Consider the following 25189-nt stretch of genomic DNA (forward strand, 5'->3'; position numbering starts at 1 on the left):
CGTGATCGTGGTCCCGTTAGTTCACAGGCTAGTCCCGGGAAAACCCGAGCTCGCGCGTCCCCCCACCCACTGCGAGAACGCGCAGAGCGTCGAGAGGCTTTCTTTGGGCTTGGGGGCGGTGAGGCTGTGCTCTCTTGAGAGACTGCTAGGGCAAGATGGGGTGGAAGTTTCTTCAGATCGTGGCCCGCCAGGTCCGCCTAGGTTTAGGGACTAGAAGGTCCTGATTTCTTTCAGCTGAGGTATGAAGTGGATGGGCGTCCTTCATTTGGAGGAAGCAAGGAGATGGGTCCCTTTCAGTTTGGAGCAAGAAGTGAAAATAGATTACACTCAATTCAAAGGAGGAGGTGGGATGATTTACCCTTAGTTGGAGAAGAAAGAGGGACGGGTGCTCTTAATTTTGGGAAAAGGATAGAAAGACTCAGTTTGGCCGCTAGGTAGAACACTACCTAGAATCGATTCCGATTCCCCTCAATTTGGGGGAAGAACAGGGATGGGCTATACTTCAATGAAAAGGGGAAACGGTCCTTTTCAGTTTAGGGCGGGATAAGCCGAATGCCCCCTCAGGTTTGGGAAAAAGGTTGAGTGAATTCCTTTTAGTTTGAAGGGAATCGATAGGCTGGGGTTTTCGTAGTTTAGGGAAGAAGAAACGTTCTCTTCATTGTCTCATGGAAAGGGTGAGAAGAGTTCACTGATTTAGAGGAAAGGGAGGGCGGTTGCCCCTCGATTTGGTGAATGAAGAGGAGGAGAGTCCTCCTCAGCCTGAGATGAATTCGGCCCAATCTGGACCTTGGGGTTTCTGGGGACGATGGGGACAGTTATCCCTCACAGCTTTCTAAAAAGGGCCTAGTGCGCGTGCGCAGCTCTGGTCTGAGAGCGGGGCCCGCAGGGGTCGTAGGCTCCAGAGGGCTGAGCTGAAGGCGACGGCGCACTGCCCCCTGCAGTCTGCACGGGGCAGCGTCGGGGTCCGCGGCCTCTGTACTGGCCGTCTGCCAGTCGCCGACCGCACTCTCGGTGGCGGGGCCGCCCTCTTCTCGCCTGAACCCCGCCATCCAGAAGACCCCCGTCACTCCCGCGACTGGCTGTCGCCGCTGGCGGGTGCGACCCGGCGGTGCCCCTTGGGGACTGTGGCCGCTCACAGCTCTGAATACGGATCGGGGGAGATTTGGGGAGGGTTTGAGGGAGCGGGCTTGAAGGACTAGGTTGCAGGGCTTGTGGGGGAGGGATGCACTGGGGGATTTCCAGAGTCGAGACTGGTTTAGAGCGGAGGGGCAGGCGTCCGGACTACGGACGCCCGGGACAGGGTCTCGGAGTCCGGACCTGGGTTGGGGGTATCCGAGCCGGGATTGGGGGGAGCGGACCCCACGTGCCTGTGACGCGGGGGAGGCCGGTAGGCGGCGGCGGCGGCGGCGGCGACACGGGGCCGGCGGCCGTGCGGTGCCTGGAGGGCTGCTAGGCAGGCGGCAGGATGCTGCGCGCCGCACTGCCGCTGCTCGGGTTGCCCCTGACGGGGGCAGGAGCAACCGAAGAGCCCACCCAGGAGCCGGGGTCGCCGGGTGAGCCTCCCCCAGGGTTGGCGCTCTTCCGCTGGCAGTGGCACGAGGTGGAGGCGCCCTACTTGGTAGCCCTCTGGATCCTGGTGGCCAGCCTGGCTAAAATCGGTGAGTGCGTGTGTGCGTGCGCCAGGGCCGGCGGCGGGCAGCGGACCCGCCCCCAACCCCTAGTCCCCAAATCCGGGCCAGGTTTTTGCAGAGTGCCCCGACTTTAGGTTCCGATTCCGCAAATCCGGGATCTCACCTTGTTTCTGCGCCTCCTCTTGTGGACCCCCCTCCTCCCCTTCTCGCGTGGGAGCCCTGAGGATTTGCCTTCTCAGAGGGCCGCCCCAGCGCTCTCCAACCCTATCCCTAGCCTACTTTGCCCTCTCTTTCCCCTCTTCTTGCAGTCAGCTCTTTGGTCTGGGCTCCCCTGCACCAATCCCCAGCCCCTGTCAGCAGTCAGGGCGTGTGGGTCATTGAGGGGATGGTATTCTCTGGCAAACCCCAGCATCCTGGTCCCGAGGAAGCAGCCTTCCCTGCAGGCCACCTCCAAATGCCCATTCTCTTGGGATGCTAAAATGTCACTTTTCCTCTACCCGCCTCTATCCCCTAAAGATGTCTCCTTCTTGGCCCAGCAGGGCCTTACTATGTGCTGCCTGCCCTAGAGGCTTTCACACATCTAATTTCCTTCAGTCTGCACAGTACTGAGGGCTGTGCTTCAGACTCCTTTTCTTGAATAGAGCTGCTTTTCCTTGCCTCTGCCCTTTCCTCCCCACTTTTGAGCAGCCAGAGGTCCCTCCTCCCACCAGAGACCCTCCTCCCTCTCCCTGTTGTGCAGACTGCGCTGTAGGGGTGACTAATTATAGCTGAGCCGTTGCTACTCACTCCCCATCTAAGCTGGCACAGCCTGTACTCCCAGTCTCACCAGTACAGTCTTCACATAGGAATCGCACCGTCTAGAGTTTGCCCCCCTTCCCCCAGGGACACAGTTGGGAGTAGGGGCTGGGCAGGAACAGAGGAGCTCTCCACTCTGCCGTGGCAGCCCATTAATAATGGAAAACGGGGCTTGAAATGCCTTCAAGGAGCCTAGTTCTGTCAGAGAACAGGCTTTTGTGAAGGGTTTTGGATTGCAGTGCTGGGATTAATGCATGCTCTGGAGATAAGGATGGAATAAGGTCCCTGAAGTAGAGGAAAGGGGGACCAAAGGTAGGGCTGAGTGTGGGGAGAGTTGTGGCTGAGCTCACCTTAGGGCCTGGCAGCAATGAGAGCAAGGTGGGAGGAGCCTCAGATCTGGGAACCAAAATTGGGTCTGCTGAGAAGTCTGCCAGGTGGAGAGTTCCTGTCTTATTTAGGGTTTGCAGCAATGGCTGTAGTTTTCCCCATAAATCATAGTTCTTTTTCTAGCTTGGATGACATCTCCTATGGAGGTTGAAGAGGTTGAAGAGAGCCTTTTTCTCATCAACGAAAAAAAGAAAAAAACATCCTAGGGATTAGGGGTGGGGAGAGAGAGGTAGAATGTTCAGAAATACCATCCCCCAGCTTCATTGCTAGGATTTTTCTTTCCCTTTTATTCACCAAATATTTAGGTAGATCCCACCACAGGCCAGGCACTGTCCTAGGCTCTCTGGGTACAGCTTCCAAAGGGCACTGTCTTAGCATTGCGTCTCATACAGCCTAACACCAAGGTATCCCTCACTACCCACCACTCCAAGCATTGTCTGGGGAGAGGAGCTCACCTGGCCCAGGGCCCAATCGAAAGCCCAAAGAGTATATGATGAGGCAAAGATAGGAGTGGTGATAGTGCTAGAAAATCATTCCATACCTCCTCTTCTTTCCAAGGGTCAGATATGTTATTACTTTCCCCCAGAATCATATTGAATTAACATTTGTTGAGATTCTATTATGTGTCTGACATTCTGCTAGGCACATTCACACTATATCATTTTTATCCTCACCCTGTGAAGGTTATTCTTCCCCATATTACAGGAGAAGAAATTGAAGTTCAGGAATTTAAATAATTTGCCTGAGATCACACAATTAGGATAGGATGGAGCCACAAGAAGAACTGGAGGTCTAACTGCTAAGTCTATTGCTTGTAAAACTACTGAGCCCTTAGTGAGCCTACATAATGAAAAAGCACACAGGGCTAAGAGATCTGCTGTACTCCTAGGAGGTATAATATGCATTATGGTCTAGGGCAGGACACAATAATAGAATAAAAGGTAACATTTATAGAGTATTTACTACAAGGCGCTGGGCTAACTGCTTTTGAGCAGATCGTCTTACTTAAACCTTGCAACAACCCTACAAGATCAGTACTGTCTTTATTCTCATTTTACTGATGAAAAAAATTGCAAGTCAAAAAGGGACTGGGACTTCCTTGACTGTCCAGTGTTAAGACTCCGAGCTCCTCGTGTCAGGGGCCTGGGTTCCACCCCTGGTCAGGAAACTAGATCCCCTCAAGCTGCAACTGGAGATTTTGCATATTGCAACTAACACCCGGCCCAACAATTAAAAAAAAAAAAGTGAAGATATTTGCTTCCAAGTCACAGAACTGGTAAATGAAAGAGCTAGGCTTTGAACCCAGGGAGACTGACTCCACAGGCCCTGATTTTTACAACTATGTTATGCATAAAAATGTACCTACTATTTGCTGAGGTTCAAATAACGACAATGGATAAGGGAGAGCAGAAAAAGGTGAGGTCCTTTGAGGATGACAGTAGAGAGGATGGGGTATTTTTAGAAGTGGAAAAAGTAAGCAGAGACCTAGGTTACCATGACAGGAGCACTAAGAAACAGACAACTGTGGCTGCAGTGGAGAGTTTGAAGCTCTGGAGGCCGGAGATTCTAGCAGTCCTGAATTTCTTCTTCCTTGGTCCCAGGATTGGGGGTCCTGACCTTGAATAAATATCTAAGACTGGAAGGCTTTAGGCCAGTGCGCGCGCGCGCGCGCGTGCGTGCGTGTGTGTGTGTGTGTGTGCGCGCGCACGCGTGCGTGCTTCATAAATTGATGACACCTCCTGCCCTATTCTTGTGTTGTAGTGTTTCACTTGTCTCGGAAGGTGACGTCTCTGGTCCCCGAGAGCTGTCTGCTGATTTTGCTGGGACTGGCACTGGGGGGCATTGTCTTGGCTGTAGCCAAGAAAGCGGAGTACCAGCTGGAGCCAGGCACCTTCTTCCTCTTCTTGTTGCCTCCTATTGTGCTGGACTCGGGCTATTTCATGCCCAGCCGGCTGTTCTTTGACAATTTGGGTGCCATCCTCACCTATGCCGTGGTGGGCACACTCTGGAATGCCTTCACAACGGGTGCTGCCCTCTGGGGCCTGCAGCAGGCTGGACTTGTGGGTGAGTGACTCTAAAATGTGGACCAGCCGTGGGGGGCTTTGCCAGACTCCTCACCCAGCTCCCTTCTCCTCCAGCTCTGAAGATCCTATGTTGACGAGAGCCATGCCCTGAGACCTCCATCTTAGGTCCTTCCCAACGGGGCAGTGCTCCAGATGGGCCTGCAGCCTTGGTTTAGGTCCCTGCCAGATGAGTCTGGGCTTCTGCAGATGACAGCTGAGTAGGGGCCTGGCTCTCAGCTGTGCATGGGCTGCCAAGACTGGGAAGCCTGCATTACCACCTGCTTCCTCCTGCCCTCTGTTACCACACTGCCAGCCTGGCTCCCCTGAGGCACAGCTCAACATCCCTTTGAGGGCTCTGCCCAGGTCACATCAGGGTGGTTTTCTGTTTTTATTATTTTAATAAATACATATCATATTCTGCAGAATGCAAGACACTACACTGGGTGTTCTCTCTTTGCTCATACCACTGGCTCTTCATATCAACCTTGCTGGGGGTATCATTTATCCCATTTAATGGACAAGGAAATAGAGGCCCTTAAACTAATTTGATATCAGGTCCAAGGTTAGCAGGAGAGGGTCATTTTACTGAGCTCTTTGCCTTCAGGCTGCCCTGTTCTGCTCCCTTCTTTCTCATTTTCTGGGCCCCAAACCCATTCAACCTTGAAAGTTGATAATTCAGACTTCTTCCCAGGGGCAAGGGGAGGTTTGCAATTTCCACTCAGGTCTCCAACCTGGTTTTCCTATGGGTTCAGTGAACTCTTTGGGTGCAGGAAGGGAGGGGAGAACATCAGACCATAATCATAGTAATCCTAGTAATAGGTAATAACTACTGAGTGCTTACTATGTATTGCTGCTAAGTCACTTCAGTCATGTCCGACTCTGTGCCTATGTATTAGGCACTGGTTAAATAAGGAACTTTCTGAGGTAGACATTATGATTATTCTGAGTATGTAGAAGTGGAAACTGAGGTTCACAGAGATTGCACAGGATGTTCGAGTCCCACCAGTGGTGGGTGCTTTTCATACTGTATTCAGCCGTCATGGATGGATAGCCCCTCCCGCTCCTGCTAAAAATTGTGCATGTTGCCTTCCTTAGGCTGAGAACTACGATGTGGGAGAAGGCACTCTTTTGTTCTCCTAATAAAGCCAGTCAGCAGCCTATTTCCACCTGATGGTGGTTATTATTGCTGTTGCTCAGTTTTTTCTTGTCAGTGCCATCTTAGCTCTCCAGGTTACACAGAGCTTTTGTAGCCATTTCCCTGCTTGATTTCTGCAGCAGTCTTGTCAGGCAGGCATATGAGGAGGTATGGCTTATGAGAAGTCAGGTGGCAGTGACAGTGCCCATGTCATAGAGCGGGTAAGTGGCAAAGACAGTCCTTAGGCTCAGGACCTAAGGTCTCCTGACCTGCAGGCTGACGCGCTCTTCACCGTCCCAAGTCCTCTCAGGGCATCCTTGTTTCAACAGTCTGGGCCTGTTGCTGGGGCTGCTGTAGGCAATTCAGTACCTCACCGTCTGCTGTCCCTCGAAAGCCCCTAGAGTGCAGGCTGGCTTGCTGGACTTCCTGCTGTTTGGGAGCCTCATCTCAGCAGTGGATCCCGTGGCCGTGCTGGCTGTCTTTGAGGAGGTGCATGTCAACGAGACCCTCTTTATCATCGTCTTTGGCGAGTCCCTGCTCAACGATGCAGTCACCGTGGTGAGAGTGCACAGTGGGCTGCCGTTGCTCGACCCCACGCTGCCATGCTTTTGACCAGGCTCAGACCCTTCCCCAGATCCCCTGGGGAAGAAATCTGGTCTCCGCCTTCCCCCATCATCACTCCTGATGCACCACTTCTCACTCAGGTGCTGTACAAGGTCTGCAACTCTTTTGTGGAGATGGGCTCTGCCAACGTGCGGGCCACTGACTACCTGAAGGGAGTCGGTCAGTATCTCCCCTTTCTCGGCGGGCGCTGGAGGCTGCCTCCCTCGGGTTGCTGAGCCCCTCCCCCACTGCGTCTGGACAGAGGATGCTGCTGGGGTGCCTCATTCCTCCCTTCCCTCCTCCACGGAGAAACAGGGCCCTGAGAACCCGAGAAGGAGGGGCTTTCCTGCACTCCTGACCCCTGGGGAGCATGGTGGGCATCCTTCTCCACTCCCCGCCAGGCAGCAGTCTTGTTGGCCCGGGAGGGGTCCCAGCCAGGGGTCATGCTGACAACCCACTCCTCCCCCAGCCTCCTTGTTTGTGGTCAGTCTGGGCGGGGCAGCCGTGGGCTTAGTCTTTGCCTTCCTCCTGGCCCTGACCACACGCTTCACCAAGCGGGTCCGCATCATCGAGCCGCTGCTGGTCTTCCTCCTCGCCTACGCAGCCTACCTTACCGCTGAAATGGCCTCGCTCTCTGCCATTCTTGCGTGAGTCCTGTGGGCGCCGAGCACGCAGGCAGCTGGGAGGGGGCGCTGGAGATGGTTGCCCTTCACACAGACAGAAGCAGGACCTTGAGAAGTCTATAGGTTTCCCTGAGTGGGAGCTTCAAATTTCCCAGGGGAGACACTAAACCTCAGGGAACATTACAGGACCCACTTCTAGAACTGTCCTGGGCCCCCAGAACCCATTTTTCCCGTGCCTAAGGAAATGGCAACCCACTCCAGTGTTCTTGCCTGGAGAATCCCAGGGATGGGGGAGCCTGGTGGGCTGCTGTCTATGGGGTCGCATAGAGTCAGACACGACTGAAGCGACTTAGCAGCAAAGTGTTCTCTGGGGTGTGTGGGCTGAGCCAAACGTGGACTTTGAGGCCTGGTGCCATGGCTCTGGTGGTCACAGAACTCTGAAAGGTACTTCAGGCAGTCTGTGCCAGTCAGATCATGTTTTCCCTGCCTTCCCCTCCAGAAGGCACTGAGTGGGAAGCCTGGCGATTCCGACCCTTTTAGCCCAGGACTACCACTACCAGCCTGGGACGGGCTCCATGCCTCGCTGCACTTTGGCTCTGAGTCTGACATCCTGTGACGGGCATCCTCTCCTGTGCATGCTCAGACCCCAGAGGCTGTGCTTCCTGCGGCCCCTCCTCATCGCCCTGACTCTCCATTCCTCTCCCAGGGTGACTATGTGTGGCCTGGGCTGTAAGAAGTATGTGGAGGCCAACATCTCCCATAAGTCCCGCACAGCTGTCAAGTACACCATGAAGACTCTAGCCAGCTGCGCGGAGACCGTCATCTTCATGCTGCTCGGCATCTCGGCCGTGGACTCTTCCAAGTGGGCCTGGGACTCTGGGCTGGTGCTGGGCACCCTCTTCTTCATCCTGTTCTTCCGAGCCCTCGGTATAGCTGGAACCCTCTGCTTTCCTATCTCCCCTGCCCCTGCCCCCCACCCCAGCTCATCTCGCCCTCTGAGTCCACATCCTTGTCCTCCCAGTGTTGCTCAGCCCTCCCAGCCCTTCAGACCTGAGCCCTGATACTGGGTGCCAGCTGCAGCCAGTGCCCTCCACTCCCAACACCCTGGTCCCACTGGCCTCCCTCCTGCTGTAGGCGTAGTCCTGCAGACGTGGGTGCTGAATCAGTTCCGGCTGGTCCCTCTGGACAAGATTGACCAGGTGGTGATGTCCTATGGGGGCCTGCGGGGGGCTGTGGCCTTCGCTCTCGTCATCCTCCTGGACAGGACCAAGGTCCCTGCCAAGGACTACTTTGTAGCCACCACAATTGTGGTGGTCTTCTTCACAGTCATCGTGCAGGTGGGAGCACCCAGGAGGCTGGATGGGGAGAGGGTCTGGCAGGCCCTGGGGAGGCCTGGAGCCTATGGGAGAGGGGCTCCTTTTCCTGTTGGGGGCTGCAGGGGCTTGACTTCCCAGACTCTGAGGGCAGTGAGGTGGAGATATGGAAGCTGAAGCCTAACTGCAGGGAGAGAAAGGCAGCAGAGAATTGGCCAGGGCAGGGCTCACCGGCTGCCTGTCCATAGGGCCTGACCATCAAGCCACTGGTCAAGTGGCTGAAGGTGAAGAGGAGTGAGCATCACAAACCCACCCTGAACCAGGAGCTGCATGAGCACGTGGGTACCAGAACCCCATGCCCCCACCTGTCCCTCTCTCCCTTCTCCTATTCTGAGCAGAGTCCTGATCCGGTCCCCCTACCCACCCCCCTTCTAGACTTTTGACCACATTCTGGCTGCAGTGGAGGACGTTGTGGGGCACCATGGCTATCACTACTGGAGGGACAGGTGAGGGAGCTGCCCCCAGGCTCCTTCAGCAGCAGCAGAAGCACCCCCTCCCCACCACCCCCAGCCAGGGCAGCATGGGGGACATGCCACACTTCTGAGAAGGGTCACATCAAGGCGCAGGCTGGGTGACCTGTCCCTGAAGCCCCTCAGGCAGTGCTGGTGTCCCTGTACTCTTAGGATAAGATAAGGTTCCCCAGTGAGGCCTGCCCGGCCCTGCACTGCGTGGTCTGGCACCTCCAGACTCCAGCCGCCTTGTGGTCCGCTGTGACTTTGACTCTCGGCCTGCCAATGAAATGAACCCTGTTTTAGAAACTCAGGACCCACCATGCTCCCCCTGCCCTGGCCACTGGGACCTCTGCACGTTATTCTTTCTACTAGAACATTCCCTCCCCTCCATCTCGCCTCCTTAACCTCTCTGTTCATCTTTCAGATATTACCACAGGCATCAAGTCCTTAGGGAGGCTTCCCTGACTAGGACAAATCCCCATTATACTCTATAATTATCCTTTGTAGTTCCTGTCATGGTTGCGATTTTATAGTTACATGTCATAACTTCGTCAATGTCAGGCGCTGTCAGTTCAGTAAGGGCAGGGACCAGCTTCCAGATTTTCCCTGACCGATGCCCACATCAAGAGATGTGGGCCCCGCACTGGCGGTGCCCCGGCCCTGTCTGAGGAAGGGCCAGCACTCAGGACGGGCCCTGGCATCCTCTGTAGGTGGGAGCAGTTTGATAAGAAGTACCTGAGTCAGCTGTTGATGCGGCGCTCAGCCTACCGCATCCGGGACCAGATCTGGGATGTGTATTACAGACTCAACATCCGGGACGCCATCAGCTTCGTGGATCAGGTGGGTCAGCAGACAATGGAGAATGGGCGGGTGGCCAGCAGGGCAAGGCAGGAAGCAGGCAGGCAGGCCCTGAGCAGGGAGTTGGAAATTCCCAGTAGACTCCATGGACTTGTGAAGTGGCAGCTACAGGAACGAGCCCGGCCTGACGCTGACATTTAGAGTCTAGTGGGCAGTGCAGAAAGGTGGGAGACAGCTGGACTCTGGCGTCAGCAGACGTGGTTCAGATTCTTATCATCTCAGGCTTGTGACCTTGGGTAAGTCGTTTATCCTCTCTGAGCTTCGGTTTCCTCAACTGAAAGAAAGCGACAGAAAGAGTACCTCTGTCACAGAGTTTTGTGGGTGCAGTACAAAAAAGCACCTAGCGCAGTCCCTGGAACATCGAGAGCAAAGTGTGTTAACCAGTGTTACTCCTTTTGTTCCCCTCTGTCTGCGCCACCTTCATCTGACTGCCATCTGACCTCTGACATGGCCCCGGCAGGGAGGCCATGTCTTGTCCTCCACTGGGCTCACTCTGCCCTCCATGCCCAGCCGCAATTCTGTGGCAGAGACCTCCGTCACCAACCTGCTGTAAGTCCTGGAGCCCTCTCCCGCTTCCCCACGCTCCTTCCTACTGGGCCCTCTCTCTGAATCCCTTCTGGGGAAGACCCTGAGCACCTCTGCTTCTGCCCTTCCCCTGGCCCGCGCCTCCCAGCCCCTCCCCAGCACACGTGTTCCCACCGCCCGCAGGAGGGAGAGTGGCAGTGGAGCGTGTCTGGATCTGCAGGTGATTGACACAGTGCGTAGTGGCCGGGACCGGGAGGACGCGGTGATGCACCATCTGCTCTGCGGAGGCCTCTACAAGCCGCGCCGCAGGGTGAGAGCAGGCAGGGCCTCTGAGTCCTGAGGGGGAGTGAGGTCTGGGGAGGCCGCGATCCAAGACTCAAGAGGCAACTGGCACCAGCTTGTGGAGAGCTGTAGATGCCCGGTTGAAGAGCATGGGCTTCATCTTGTTGGTTATAACCTTTAGTTTTGTTTTTGTTGTTGTTTTGAGAAAGGTTGGCCTGTTACAAGGATGGTTTAAGGATGTCTTCTCTGGTAGCAGAGAGCAGATCTAATTGGACAGGGTGAGTTGAGAGGCTGGGAGAGCCAGTTGGGAAGCTGGAGTGAAACACTGCGGATTAGAGCTGGGTGGCTGGAAGGAAGAGGGGCACAGAGGACTGTGAAATCTGCCAGGAAGGGGAGAGGAGGTATAGAGGGCTTGATGGGGGTCACAGACAGAAGCAGGAGTGCCAAGGAGGCCTGTGGGTGCAGCTTAACCTGGGGGAGGCTGACATCCTGTTTAGGTAACTTGAGTGAGTCCCATTCAGGTTGTGAAGCCTCGGGGTTGGAAAGGCCCAACCCATCCAGGCAGGAATCCGCGGCAACCCCGCAAGGGGGCAGCAAGCCATTACCTTGAACCTTTCTGAAATGAGAAGCCAGCTGTGACCATTCTTGGCAGCTTTAACAGTCAAGGCCGTTTCTACAGAGACGGGAATTCTTTCCCTTTAATTTGCTCCCTCTGGGCCTGATTTGACTCTCTGCACCTCTGCAGAGCAAAAGCCTGCAAAGATGTCAAAACAGCTTCCTTCCACACAGAGGCCTTCTTGCCTTCAGGCCAGCAGCTTCTGTCCCTGGTGTGTCTTCTTCAGCCGTTAAAAATGAGGCCCCTAGGAATTCTATGGTGGACTAGTGGTTAGGATTCCAGGCTTTCACTGCCGTGGCCAAAGAGGCCCCAGATGGAGGTGCTATGCTAGTTGTGGTTGGCCAGGACCAGGCATAGGGGACCTTTAACCTTTCTAGTTATGGAACTTGCCTTTCTCTTCTCGCAGCCCAGGATCCCTCCAGCTCTGGCTCATCACCCTGAGACCTCACACTGTTCGTACAATCAGGCAACCTACTCCCCATGTCTTCCTCAGTTAATGACTGTGAAACCCTGTCTCATCCAACTTGTGGAGCTTTTGTTTGTTTTTTGGTTTTGTTTACTTTTTCTTATAGAAAATTTCAGTCATTCACAAAACTAGAGAGAATAAAGAAACTCATTTAACCATCATTCAGCTCCAATAATTCCCCCTTACACCCTATCTACACTTTATTTAATCTTAATGCAAACTCCAGACAGCATATTATCTCTAAATATTTCCATACGTATCTCTAGGTGGCAATAATTCTTTTTTTTTTTTTTTTCAAAAAAGCCATAGTACCATTACCACATACAACAAGTAACAGTGACTCCTTCTCACATCACCTCAAATATCCAGCCAGAGTTCAATACATATCTTTTTCCATCTGGTTTGTTCAAGTCAGGATCCAAATAAAGTCCACACTTTGCACTTTTAGTAAGTATGTCTTTTTTTTTTTTTTTAATTTGTAATAGTTTCTTCTTCCTTTTTTCCCTCCTTTTTATTTACTAAAGAAACTGGATAGATCGTCTTAGAAAATTCTCCATTTTACCAATTTTGCTGATTGTATTCCAGAGGTGGTATCTGACATGTTATCCTTGGTACCCTGTATTTCTTGGTAGTTCAATCGAGAGGCCTGGTTGTATTCAGGAACATTTGATAGCTGTGCTATGTATTTCTTATTATATAACATTAGGAAGTATTGATACCTAATGATTGGCGGGCTGTTGATGTGTGTGTGTGTATGTAAGATTGGTCAATGGGTTTGGTCCAACCTGTTCTTGTGTAGTCGACTAAAAAAAAAACTGGATTATGATTGTGCTTATCCTTGTTAAATGTCATTTTATTTGATTTAGCCCATCATTCCATCGTTTGGATCCCATGTTGGTCACCAAAAATCTCCTCAGATTCCCATCATATAAAATTCTGTTAAGCCTGTTAACTCTGTATTCATCAAAATCAACATAAAAATGAACATGATAGAGCTGAGGACAGAGCCCTGTGGTCTGCTACTAAAGACTTTCCTCCAGACTGACCTGGATCAAGAATTTTGGGGGTATGGTTACTCAACCAGTTCTAAATCCACTTAGTTATGCCAGCACGCAATCCATAATTCCTCATGTTCTTCACAGAAATATCATTAGAGACAGAAGTGTCTAGTATACAGTTAGAAACACAAGATTATAGTTTAAAAGAGACAGACAGGCTGGAGATAAAAAGATTTGGAAGCAATCTACAGCAGAGGTTTCCTGGCCTGGCTACATCAGAATCTCCTGGGGAGCTTACTAGAATACATATTCCTGGCTTCACCTCCTGCAGGGTCTGACTAGTGGAGTGGGATGAGGAATCTGCTCTTAATAAGCCCCTTGAGGGGGTTGAAATGCAGCTGGTCTGATGGCTGGTGTCTGGGAAGCACAGATTTATCACTGGGTTGGCTGGCGCTGAGAGAGTTGATACTTTCACTGGGGAGGGCATTGAGATGAGAGAGGAGGCCAAGGATAATGCTGGGGAATGCACATGGAAGAAAAGGGAGGGGAGCCAGCAGAGGAGGAGAGAGAAGGAGCCCTTGGAGGGGCAGTAGCTGATGCCCTTCAGAGCTGTCTCGGAGGCCTGGGGCAAGAGGAGGGCTGGACTTTGCACGAATGTTGCCTAACCAGAGGCCAAGGTACTGATGACTGGTCAGAAAGCTGCACAGTGGTGCTGCAGTCAGGCAACCCCCCTTGCTCCCATCCCAGCTGTATTTCTGACATTCAAGGAATTAATGGGTACTAGGGGAAGTGTCAGAATGTAAGTGTAAAGGTTTAGCAGTAAAAGCAAGGCAATGGTGTCAATGGAAAGGCGTTTTTCAAGGAGGTAAGGGCAGGAACAGGTCTAAAAGCAGAGGCAGGGGCTGGTGGCCAGGGAAAGATTGAAGATGCAAGAGTGGAGGACTGGGAGGGGGGAACTGATGGAGAGAAGGGAACTGATGGAGGTGGGGAGTGGGGAGTGAGGAGCCCTGTGAAGGAGCTGGGCTTCTGCACCCACCCACCCTGCATCAGTGTGTAGAAGAGGGAAGTTGGGAGGAGACTTAGAGGGGATTCTTAGATCTGGCTCAGGGAAGCAGAAAATATGAAGGGTAAAGGAAAGAGACCAGCCTGGGGGTGTGCCGCAGGACAAGAATGATTGGGAATACATGGGTGGTACTTCGGGAAATTACCAGGAGGTAATGAAAAGGCTGCTAAGCAGTCACGGCCAGAGGTGGAGACAGGTTAGGTGAGAGTGTAGTGGGCTTGGTCTTTACAGGAGGAAGGCTTGGAAAGAGCAGATGATGGGAGTGGTACTGAACTGGGCACAAGAGATAGTCATGGAAGTTCCTGCAGCCTGAGGAGTCATGGCGGTAGCTGCAGAAAGGGCCAAGTGGGGAGGGCCAGCTGGACAGAGTCCTGTGTTGTCACAAGGCAAATGGGCCAGGCATGTGGACTAGGCTCAGATAACTGAGGTGCAAAGAAGGAAAAGCCTGCCTTGGTTTCATGGTAGCCCTGAGGACAGGACACAGGATCCCCTGTGTCTTGTCACTTCACATCTGAGAAAACTGGGAGAGGGCAAGAGGGGATAAGAAAAGCCAAATTTGAGGGAGTAGGTTCTGGGATAAAGAACTGAGAATATAGAGTTTGGCTGGGTCTCTATTGTATTTTTAATTTTTTTTTTTTTTCTCACTCCATGGCTAGTTGTGGAAACAGCGGGCTGGTAGGAGCAATGGTGAACTTGGGGCTGTGGTGTGGGGTTCCTGTGGGAGGCAGGACATCCAGCCTCATGGCAAGGTGGGGCTGTCATTGCCAGTACAAAGCCAGCTGCAGCCGCCACTTCATCTCTGAGGACGCACAGGAGCGCCAGGACAAGGAGGTCTTCCAGCAGAACATGAAGCGGCGGCTGGAGTCCTTTAAGTCCACCAAGCACAACATCTGCTTCACCAAGAGCAAGCCACGACCCCGCAAGGCCAGCCGCAAGAAGGCATGTGCTTTCTCTAGGACTCCTGTTTGCAGCTGCAGGCTGATGGCATGTAGTTTTGAGCTCACAGGTTTTGGAATCCAGCCTCAGGGACCTGGGGGCTGCAGCAGCTTGGGTTCTCTTTTGCATCTTCCTGGATCCCCAGAGGGGAAGGTGAAGCCTTCAGAGGGAGAGCAGCCTCTTGTGGTCACCTGCCCAAGGCAGCAGGACCACCTACCAGAGGTGGAGTGAGCAGGAAAAAGGCAGATTCCTTGTTGGGGAAGGGGTGTGGGGACTCCATGAATTTCTTATTCAGCCAAGGCTGATGTACTGAGCATCTCTGCTGGGGCCATCAGACTCTACAACACTTGCTGGGGGTGGGGGGTCAAGGGATGATAGAACCACTGTAACTGACGCAGATTCCCTTCTGTGTGGCATCAGGAAGACCTGTCTTCTTGTTGACCCCACCAGATGACAGGATTGGGGTTTGGAGTCAGGGCAAGAGGCTTAGGACTTTTTTTTTTTTTTGGTCCTTAGAAGGATGGCGTGGCTAACACTGAGGCTACAAACGGGAAACCTCCTCGAGACCTGGGCTTCCATGACACAGGCAAGCAGGGAGTGGGGTGGTGGTGAGGATGGGATGGGGAGGGGAAGGGCAGGGGCCCATCGACTGGAAGCCTGAAGGACCTCCTCTGCACAGCACTCAATGTCATGAGCTGGGGCTCTTCCCCTTAGAACTAGATGGACAGGTCTCAGCAGTTACTAGACATCTGTGACACCTGAGAGTTAACTCCAGGCTACAGACCCTGAGGACCTAGAGAATGTGTCATAAATGGAGCCTGGTCTGGGCCTTGAAGGATGGGTGGGTCCTGGGGTCCAGTGTCCCTGCAGTAAAACCAGGGGCCTAGAAGAGCTGCACACTGATGGGCCTTCCAGCCTTCCAGATGTTTATGCTTCCAGTTGACAATGGGATCTGGGGTTGAGAGAAGATGAAGGTGCCGGGAAGTGTGATTCCCTGATGGCTTCCTCTGAGGATCTGTCTTTCGTTGCCTCCTGGGGCTCTGGAGCCCCACGCCCCTTCCTCTCAAGCTCCCCCACCCCCCTAGGCCCGTGCTGTAACAGCCACAGGACAAAATAGGTGTCTGTACCAACAGTGGGGCTCTGCCTAGATGGACAAGGGGTTGGGCTCCGGGCGGTACAAAGAGGCAGCTGCTGGACTGGCCAATCCCACTCAGCTCTTGTCCCTGTCTAGCTGCTGTGATCTTAACCGTGGAGTCTGAGGAGGAGGAGGACAGCGACAGTTCGGAGACAGAGAAGGAGGATGACGAGGGGATCATCTTTGTGGCTCGGGCCACCAGTGAGGTTCTCCAAGAGGGCAAGGTCTCAGGTAATGGCTTCCTCCTGCCTGCCTCCCTCTGGAGCAAACTGGAGCTACGCAGTTGGCTTCCTCCCCCTTTGCTGATGGCCTTTACTCCAGACAGTCACTCCACCTATCTGCTCATTCATTCATCAACCAGCATTTACTCAGCATTTCTTTTATGTCAGACATCTGACATCTATGATCTGATTCAATCCTCACAACAATCAAGATGGCGAAACTGAGCTCAGAGGAACTTGGGACTTGTCTAGAAATCAGCAGAACCAGAATTTGATTCCAAAGCTCACAGCCATTTCACTTGCCTCCCTTTACACTCTGGCGAGAGACACAAGGTGACAAGCAAACCTAACACCAGGTTCCGCTGTGACCCATGCTCAGCACACCAGCCCTCAGGTACAGCCCCCAGTAAGGATGGCAGCCGGACCTGAGAGAGGAGCCTGCATTCATCAAAATGGCACTACTGTAGATAAAAACCAACATATATGTGCTTCCGTATGTGGAGACCTAATGAACTCAGAATGCTAACTTCCACTGCCAGTTGGCTCAAGAATTCTCAGCTGTCTTTTAAAAAACATCCTATTATAGAAAATTTCAAAATAAACAGTAGACAGAATAGTAGAATAAACTCCCATCTCTCTACCACCCATCTTCAATAATTACCTACTCCTAATTGATCTTATTTCACTTACACCTTCACTATGCCCCTCTCTTCACTGGATTCTTTTGAAGCAAATTGCAAATATCATACCACTTTATTGCTAAATACTTCAGCAAGTATCTCTAAAAGATAAGGATCCTTCTTAAAAATATAACAATACCATTATCATATCCAAAATCTTTGTTATCAGGTATCAGTCCGTGTTCAAATTTCCCTGATTGTCTTCATTTATTTTTACAGTAGGTTGTTCAAATAAAAATCCAGACAAAGACCCACACATGAAATTTGGTGGATAAGTCTCTTTTAACCTATAACACTGATTCTTAAGGAGGTAGTAATAGTGATTTTATCCCCTAGAGCAGCGGTCCCCAACCTTTTTGGCACCAGGGACTGATTTCATGGAAGACATTTTGTCCACGGACGGGGGATGGGTGTGGATGAGTCAAGCATATTACATGTATTGTGCACTTTGTTTCTGATCTAGTGCTGCTGCTGATCTGACAGGAGGTGGCGGTCCCCAGCTTGGAGGTTGGGGACCCCTGCCCTAGGGTACTGTCTGGAGACATCTTGTGTTGTCACAGCAGGCAGGGTACCTCTGTGATGTGTGGGTAGAGGCCAAGGATGTTGTTAAAACACCCTACAACACACAGGACAGCTCCCTACAGCGAAGTCTCTGCTCCTACCTGTGACAGTGTCAAGTTTGAAAAACCCTGATTTACAGGTCCCCCCACCATACTTTCTTTCCTTGCACTGTATTTATTGAAATAACTTGGTTATTTGTCCCCGTCTTTCCTTGTCTGGATTTTGCTGATTGCATCCCCTAAGCATCATTTAATATGTCTGTTTCACTGACCTTTATATTTCCTTCAAATCAGTAATTAAACCTAGATCAGACTTGATAAGCATACTCCATAGGTGGTGATGTTATACCTCCCACTGCATCTCACTAGGGAGCATACACCATCTGGCTGTCTCTCTTTTTGTAGGTTAGTATTGACTATTGGCTTCAGTTGTTGTTAGCCTGAGCCACCCATTATCAAAGTCCCTGTCAGTTTTTCATCAGGTGGTCTTGCAGTCACTGGTCATCACTGCCACATCCAACAGTTCATTCCAGGTTGCGCAATGCTGATATTCTATGTCTATTTTTTGTTTGCATTGATTAGCAGGAATTCTTGTATTTAAAAAAAAGCCTTCCCTCATCAATTACTTAGTCAGTCTGAGGTACAGTTCATATAGGGAAGAATGGATAAATGCTTCAATTTTTCCTTTCCCTTATCAGTTTTCAGACCAATAGTTACCTGGCATCCTCTAAAGGTGAACACTGAAGTTTTTTTGTTGTTAAAATTTAATACAGCATTCCAGGGAGGTAGTTTCACTCTCAGTCGCAGCATCAATACATTTCATAACATGGAGCATTTGAAGTCAAGTTCACAGGACTGCTCAGGACTTTATCAGTGAGCAGACACATACTGAGCACCTATTATATGCAAGGTACTGAGCTTGACTTTGGAGATCAAGGGGTGGTAGATAGCCAGAGGGCTGCTTCTTCCCTGCTTTCCTCTTTCAGAGCCTCAGCCTTTCTATAATGCTGTGGCTGAGCCTTCCGTTATGGCTGCCAGCACTTCTGGGATTCTCGGCTCACATCCTCTGTGCTCTGGCATCCCTTTTGTGGCTCAGCTTTAGCCTGTTTATTAATTTTTTGTGAGCTCAGACTCCTGGACTCTGTCCCACCAAAGGGCTGTGGTAGGAACTCAGGCAAGGAGCGCAGTGGCCAAGCCTCGAGATCTTCCTCACCCTGGGCCGGGGGCCCAGCAGGATGTGGTTTAAGCCTGGCACTGCAAGTTGGCTGAGGGCTGATCATAGATGGGTTTTTTCCTGCCTTGCTCTCGCTTTGTCTTGTTCTAGTTGTTTTCATTTGTTCAGTAGGTATTTGTTGAGCAACTGCTACATGCTCAGTCCTGTGCTAGGTGCTGGGGATACAGTGGGGAGCAGACCCAGCTGTGGTGCTTCCCTTTGGCCAGGCGTGCATCCAGTAACTGCACAAATGGATGCTGCATGGCAACTGCAAAATGAACTTCTGTGCTTACTTGAGACAGTGTCCACTGGATTGGCAATGAGTGCGTGTGTGCTCTGTCCCCAGGGAGCCTTGAGGTGTGCCCCAGCCCACGCATCATCCCCCCATCCCCAACCTGTGCGGAGAAGGAGCTGCCCTGGAAGAGTGCGCAGGGGGACCTGGCCGTCTACGTGTCCTCAGAAACCACCAAGATTGTGCCCGTGGACATGCAGACAGGCTGGAACCAGAGCATCTCATCCCTGGAGAGCTTGGCATCCCCGCCATGTACTCAGGCCCCAACGATGACCCGCCTGCCTCCCCGCCCACGGGCCCCAGAAGAGCCCCAGGCCCCTCTCAAGCTGCCCCTCTCCTCTGATCCTCGCTCTTGCTTCGCCTTCCCCCCGAGCCTGGCCAAGGCGGGCCGTTCTCGCAGTGAGAGCAGCGCTGACATCCCCCGGCAGCAGGAGCTGCAGCCCCTCATGGGACACGAGGACCACACCCATCTCAGCCCGGGCACCGCCAACTCCCACTGGTGCATCCACTTCAACAAAGGCGGCCGGCTGTAGCCCAGACACTTGGGGAGGAGCAGGGGGCCAGAGGCCCCCTGGAAGTCTTCCCTGCACAATGGGCGGAGGAGCCCACTCAACCGGACATGGGGTTAGAGGAGCCTGGACTGAAAGTAGCAGCTGGGCTCCCTTGGGGCGGGTCAGAAGGGTCTCCTGGGCTGGTCCTCACAGGAACCCTTTTCACCACCCTCCTTGTTCCTAAACTCCTGCCACCTTCCCTTTCAACAAGGCCCTAACTCTGGTTCAAGACCCAGTCTAGACGTTTTAGAGGCAAGGCCCAGAGACAAGGGGAGCTGATGCCCCTTCCCCAGCGGGTCATCCTGGGAGCAGTTCCTGTCCCCCAAGCAAGGGCATCTCTCCTCAGCTGACACTGGGCCGTCCTGCACTCCACCCTGCCCTAGCGTCAGCTAAAGGACCGTACCCTGGCAGTGAGGCTCCACGAGGGGCTGGTCCTCAGAGGGACTGGGCTGGGAGGTGCAGCAGGCTTTGCTCCCCTGTTGGCTCAGCTACCCACAGCCATTTGGTTTGGGGCAGTGTGAATCTGTCTCCACTCCTTGCTTTATCTTCCTCCCTTTGCTGCCAGTCTCTGGGGCAATAGTTCCTCCATTTCCAGGACTGAGGCCACAGGGTTGGGCCAGGCTTCGGGTCACGGCTGCTTCCTAGCCAGCATCACTCTGGGGATCTGCTGCTCTGCGTCTGGCTTTGGACCTTTCAGATCCTTGGGTCTGAGATTTGTGAGGAGGGGAGATGGTGGCCTCTGGCCTTCTGCACTGTCTCGTTATTTCCTGAACAGGAAAGGAGCTAGGTATCCCAGGATCACTGCTCCACTGCTCTGGGACGGGAGGCCTGACTATAATGGAAAGGGGGCTGACTGGGTGGCAGGTGACTTTCCTGGAGTTAGCACCTGCCCTGACTTGTGTACCTTGAACCTAAGATACATTAAACATCTTTCAGATGGATGTGTGTCCTGCGCCCAGGTGTCTGGGTGTTTTGAGGTGTGAGAAGGGGGCAAGAGGGCATGTGGTGAGGGAGATGGAAACTTTCTACTCCGTGCCCCAGGGCTTCCCAGATATGGGTGGTGGGGGGTGGAGGGAGGAGGTCCTGGGCAGGAGTGTTAGGCCCTACGGCCCTCCCTCCCTCTGCTCCCATTCTTTCCCACTACAACACCTTACAGGAAGCCTGCAGCAAGTCCAGGGGATCGTTCTCTGTGCAGGGGGTCACAGAACTGGGAGTCCACAAAATGGGAATGACTTGCAGAAAGAAAGACCCCAGAGGTCAGATGCCAAGGTGCCCAAAGATGCAGCCAACACACACTGGCACCAGATAAACATTCCTCCAATGCCAGGAGGGAGGGGTAGGACAAATGAAAAGATGTGTTCCACACATGGTGGGTGGGAGAACAATCTCAAGGGAGCTGGTTACCCTGAGTGTTTCTGATACAAATTGGAGAGTGTGGGGTCCAGAAACATCTAGGGATAGAAATCCCTGATGACAGCAGACTCAGTTTCCACTGGGCCTTTCTATTGATACCTCACACACACACACCCCCCATAAAATTCACCCATTTAAAATGTACAGCTTGGTGGTTTTCTAACATATTCACAGAGTTGTGCAACCCTCCCCACAAGCTAAGTTTGGAACAGTTTCATCATCTCCCAGAGAAACTCTGTACTGTCGGCATTCACTCCTCACCCTCTGCTGAGCCCTAGGTAATCACCAATTTGTCGTTCGTCCTTACAGATCTGAAACCCTGAACACACTGCAATGCTTACACATTTAGTCAGCCTTTTTTTCTGACTTATGCTTGGGGAATGTGGGAAGAGAAGGAAGAATGACTTTCAGGCTTTGCCCTCACACGGCTTACAGTCAGCTGCGATAAGGCCGAGCAGCTGGTCCCAGCCCTCCCTTGCTAAGGATGTTACCTTAGGCATGTTACATACTCTCTCCGAGTTCCAGTGTCTTCATCTGTTAAGTAGGATGCTTATTTCATACCGCAGCTGTCTGGATTAGACGATGAAATGAGAAGAATCTAGTACACAGCCTGGCCCGTGGTAAAGGATTATAAATGTTAGTCATTGTTGGTGTTACATTACAAGCCCAAGAGCATAGAAAGTGCTGTGAGGCCCGAGGAGATCTAGTGGGGGGGCGGGGGATAGCTTTGAGAGGGGTATGAGTGTGTGTGTGTGTGTGTGTGTGACGGGGCTCAGACAGCATGGGTGAAGCTATGTGGGTGCATTTCAGGTGGGAAGAGCAGCAGGAATAAAAGACATCTGGAGCACACACAGTGAGAAGCAAGGAGCAGGGGGTGACATGCTGGGGAGAGGCCAGCCAAGGACACAAAGGCTTGGGTGGGGTGACCCTGCCGAGTTTCGGAGGTGGCAGCCTGGGAGAATTGTGACCTAGAGAGTGTGGGCAGTGATGTGCAGTAGGGAGCATGAATGTAGCTGGTGCTGGGGGGAGGATGGTTGAAAGCCCACAAGGAGGAAAGCTCAGTAAGAGGAAAGGCCAGAGATGGAAGACCTGCTGGAAGGCCCAGGGATATGAAGGTGCTTGTGTTGGAGACAGCCGGCAGCTATTCTCAGACTCTGGTGTCAGGACCACTGGGAGCTTGTCAAACACAGATTCCTGGGCCTACCCCAAGGTTCTGACTCAGCTTGTCTACGGGAGCCCAGAAATGTGTAATCTGAACCAGCTCTCCAGAAGAAGATGGCCCAGAGACCACATCCTTCAAAAATTACTAGATTAGGAAGGTTCAGAAATGAAATCCACAACTGAGAGTGTAGGAAAGGGGTGCAGAGGGGCTCCTGGGCCTAGAGCTGGGTGACTAAGAATGGGGGGACTTCCAAGAAAACGGTTGGTCAGAGATGAGCAGACTGGGGGTAAGAAAGCCAGGGGAGGCAGGCATCTGGGATGCAGAAGAGCAAATGAGTCATCATCTGACCAGGCAGGATGGTGGGAATGACCTCCAGTGCCTTGAAGGAGGAAGGGTTTTGACCTGGAGGGATGAGCATGAGCATTCCAGGTGTGTGTATGTGTGTATACTCAGTCGTGTCTGATTGTGACCCCATGGACTGTAGCCCGCCAGGCTCCTCTGTCCATAGGATTTCCCAGGCAAGAATACTGGAGTGGGTTGCCATTTCCTCCTCCAGGGGATCTTCCTGACCCAGGGATCAAACCCACATCTCCTGTGTCTCCTGCATTGACAGGCAGATCCTTTACCACTGTGCCACCTGGGCATTCTAGGAACAGGGAGACATATTGCGACAAGACTTGTGATCAGGTGAGTTTTCCAGGCCTATGTAAGAGCTGGACAGGGAGGCTGTGATTATGCCTCTGGATGGCTTTGAATGCCACACTAAGGAGTTTAGAACTTATTTAGGCTAGAGGTGAGAGGTCTGGAAGGTGTAGGGTATTTGTCACCCTTGCTGTCTAGGGCAGTACTGAAGAGGGGAAGGTTTGGGGTGGAATGAGGGCAATGACTGTGGTTCTCTTATCACTAGGCCCACAGAAGCACAGAGCTCCCACTCCATTTTTGATTGGCTCGTATTGGTAAGAAATGTGAAGCTGACTGGCGAAGGGTCAGGGGAGGGAGGCCCATCCCCATATCATGATCTCAGTGGAAAAGGCTGCTGTGAGGACATTTTGCTGCCAGGAGAGCCACAGAACTGGGCCCCATGAGTCACTGCTCAGTCCTGCAAGCTCAGCCCACAGACCCTGCTGTGGTCAGTGGCTCAGGTTGGCTCCAGGCCCAGCCCCCAGTGTTCCCCACTAGGCCCAGTTTGTCCCCATTTCTATTTGTCTCTCTGCCATCCTGGGGCTGTGCATCTTGCCACTCTCTGCCTCTTCTGTGGCCCTCTCCGACTGAGCCTCTGAATCTGCTTCCATTTGTGACTCTGGTTTACATCTGGCTCATAAATGGAGAGTCTCAGGAGGGCAGGGCTGGTGTGACCAGTCTCAGGCACCCCTCAATATTTATTCCAGGCCCTGTGCTAGATACAAGAAATACAGAAGTGGGCAATACATGGTCTCTGTCTTCACAAGGCTTACAATGCCCATTCTGTGCAGAGTGACTAAACCAAGGCCTGGCCCTGCCCCTGAATCTATCCGCCTGTGCCCAGGGGTGCTGCGGTCAGCTATGGCCTGTGGCTTGAGGCCTCTTGTCTTTGGCTCTGGAGGGGTACATGTGCCGGCCAGCAGGTCTAACCAGCTCTTCGGGCTCACAGGGGGCCTGGCTAGGGTGGGGGTGGGCAGACAGTGGGCAGCAGAAGGGGAGGGAGGGAGCTGGAGGCAGTGACTCAGTGGGGCGGCTCTAAAACAGCTGGGGAGGGAGCCAAGGCTGGTCCTGATGCTCGCTGAAGCTAGAGGAGGGTGGGATGAGAGGGCCTGCGGGGGGTTGGGGATGGAGCACGGTAACCCCAAGCCTCCTTACTCGCAGCCACATCCCCTGAAGAAGGAGGCTCCTGGGAGGCTGACTTGGTGCTGATGTGGCAGCTGGAAAGGTGGGGAGGGGAGGATTGCTGGTGCTCCTTCTGATGCCCTGATTCTCTCCTCTGGCAGCTTCTTGAAGGAGGTGACTACCCTAGAGCCAGGGAAGCCACTGTACCCACTGCCCTCTCTCTACAAGGAACCCAGGGCCTGAATAAGGTTATGGGGCACAGTGTCTTCTTCTGGCCACATAGCCTACCTTCTTATAATCTTCCCACAAGTTTGGGGGAGTGTCAGTCCAGACCCACATGCCCCCAAAGGGACTTCACACCTCAGAGCCGAACGAATCTCACAGGTCAACTGTCCAAGTGAAGTTCACCAGTTCAGGATCCTCTGACCGAGCATGAAATGAAGGGCAGGGCTCCAACACAGCCCAAGAGCTGGCAGCAAGTGGACCTCTGACATACAGGTCTTTCCTAGTTCTCAGGGGGGAATCCCAGGAGAAAGGAACGACTTTCCTTCTTTCTTTTACAGGTGAGTAAGATGAGGCTCAAGAGGCACTGAGTTGCAGGAGCTCACCTAGCAGGTAAGTGGAAGGGCACACCTGGCCCTCTGCTTTCAGAATCCTGTCCTCAGTTCCAGCCTCTTTGGCTGGATTTTGTGGCAGGGGATGTGGAGCTGGGGAGAGGGTGTATATGACAGAAGTGCCAAGAACGCAAGGAAGTGGAGAGTCCGGGCCTGGTGGATTCTGGCGAATCTGGGTCAGCACCCACTACAGAGATCCCTCCTTTCCTCTAGCCCAGACAGAGGCCCCCACGTCCCATCATGGGATCATACAAGCCGTCTCTCAGTGCCTGGGCCTGAGGACTGGAAAGGAAGATAGGGGCTGCAATGGAAGGGCCCCTCCCTCCATGAAGATACCCCTACTGGCTGCCAGCAGCACCAAGTAGCTAGTCTGGGCTTCCGGAGTCTCTCTTCCTAGGGGTCTCCAGGCTGACAGAGCGCTCCTTGTTTTGCCCAGGGAGGCTGGGGCTGTACTCCCCCCATCCTGAGTGCATTCAAGAGCAGAAGCCTCCCCGCCTCGCTCCGCCAGCCCCCTCCCTCACTCCCAGGCGGACCCCTGGCTCACTCACCCTCGCGCACCTACGCCGCCTTCCCAGCGGGGGAGCGCTTCTGGCGCGCAGAGCAGGCCAGGGGAGTGGGCGCCGTGGGAAGGCCGCTGGTCGTTGCCCCTACCGGCGGGCTGAGAAGCCAAGTCAAAGTCAGCTGGAAGCCCCGGGGGTGAAGCCGAGTCGTCCCGGCCCGCGGAGGGCGAGGGGGCGGC

At 53.1% G+C, this 25189-nt stretch overlaps 1 protein-coding gene and 1 long non-coding RNA gene across 12 annotated transcripts; one reads left to right on the forward strand and one right to left on the reverse strand.

Annotated features, from left to right (window-relative positions):
- Positions 1-1328: 1328 nt before the first annotated feature.
- Positions 1329-20399, forward strand: SLC9A5 (solute carrier family 9 member A5). Of its 11 annotated transcripts, none has more exons than XR_015145568.1 (16): positions 1329-1658; positions 4575-4877; positions 6406-6569; positions 6716-6794; positions 7084-7261; positions 7944-8164; positions 8372-8574; positions 8799-8888; positions 8986-9056; positions 9773-10156; positions 10381-10469; positions 10629-10755; positions 14639-14809; positions 15323-15392; positions 16038-16172; positions 18962-20399. XR_015145568.1 is itself a non-coding variant. In XM_086351094.1 (16 exons), exons 1-16 carry the CDS (start codon positions 1466-1468, stop codon positions 19438-19440), a joined length of 2733 nt encoding a protein of 910 aa, XP_086207220.1. In that variant the 5' UTR covers positions 1329-1465; the 3' UTR covers positions 19441-20399. The 11 variants fall into 11 exon arrangements, 7 of the variants coding, with proteins under 7 accessions (XP_086207220.1, XP_086207212.1, XP_086207216.1 ...); XM_086351094.1 differs by having other exon boundaries at positions 9773-9932; XM_086351086.1 differs by having other exon boundaries at positions 9773-9902.
- On the reverse strand, positions 9570-25183 carry LOC147353415 (uncharacterized). The gene is made up of 2 exons (XR_015145621.1): positions 24999-25183; positions 9570-10194 (listed from the first exon to the last, which is right to left on the reverse strand). It is a non-coding gene; the product is annotated as an uncharacterized LOC147353415 (long non-coding RNA).
- Between the last annotated feature and the right edge of the window lie 6 nt (positions 25184-25189).

This window comes from Bos grunniens, chromosome 18, assembly GCF_055505025.1.
Source record: "Bos grunniens cultivar Pamir isolate PY7600 chromosome 18, Bosgru_T2T1.0, whole genome shotgun sequence".
In the NCBI taxonomy this organism is placed as follows: domain Eukaryota; kingdom Metazoa; phylum Chordata; class Mammalia; order Artiodactyla; family Bovidae; genus Bos; species Bos grunniens.

Bases quoted from the DNA above. Each gene is read 5' to 3' on its own strand.
- SLC9A5 (XM_086351094.1), top strand. From the start codon at position 1,466: ATGCTGCGCGCCGCACTGCCGCTGCTCGGGTTGCCCCTGACGGGGGCA. The intron at 4,878-6,405 runs GTGAGTGACTCT...GTCCCTCGAAAG, and splicing joins GCAGCAGGCTGGACTTGTGG to CCCCTAGAGTGCAGGCTGGC. The intron at 15,393-16,037 runs GCAAGCAGGGAG...GTCCCTGTCTAG, and splicing joins CCTGGGCTTCCATGACACAG to CTGCTGTGATCTTAACCGTG.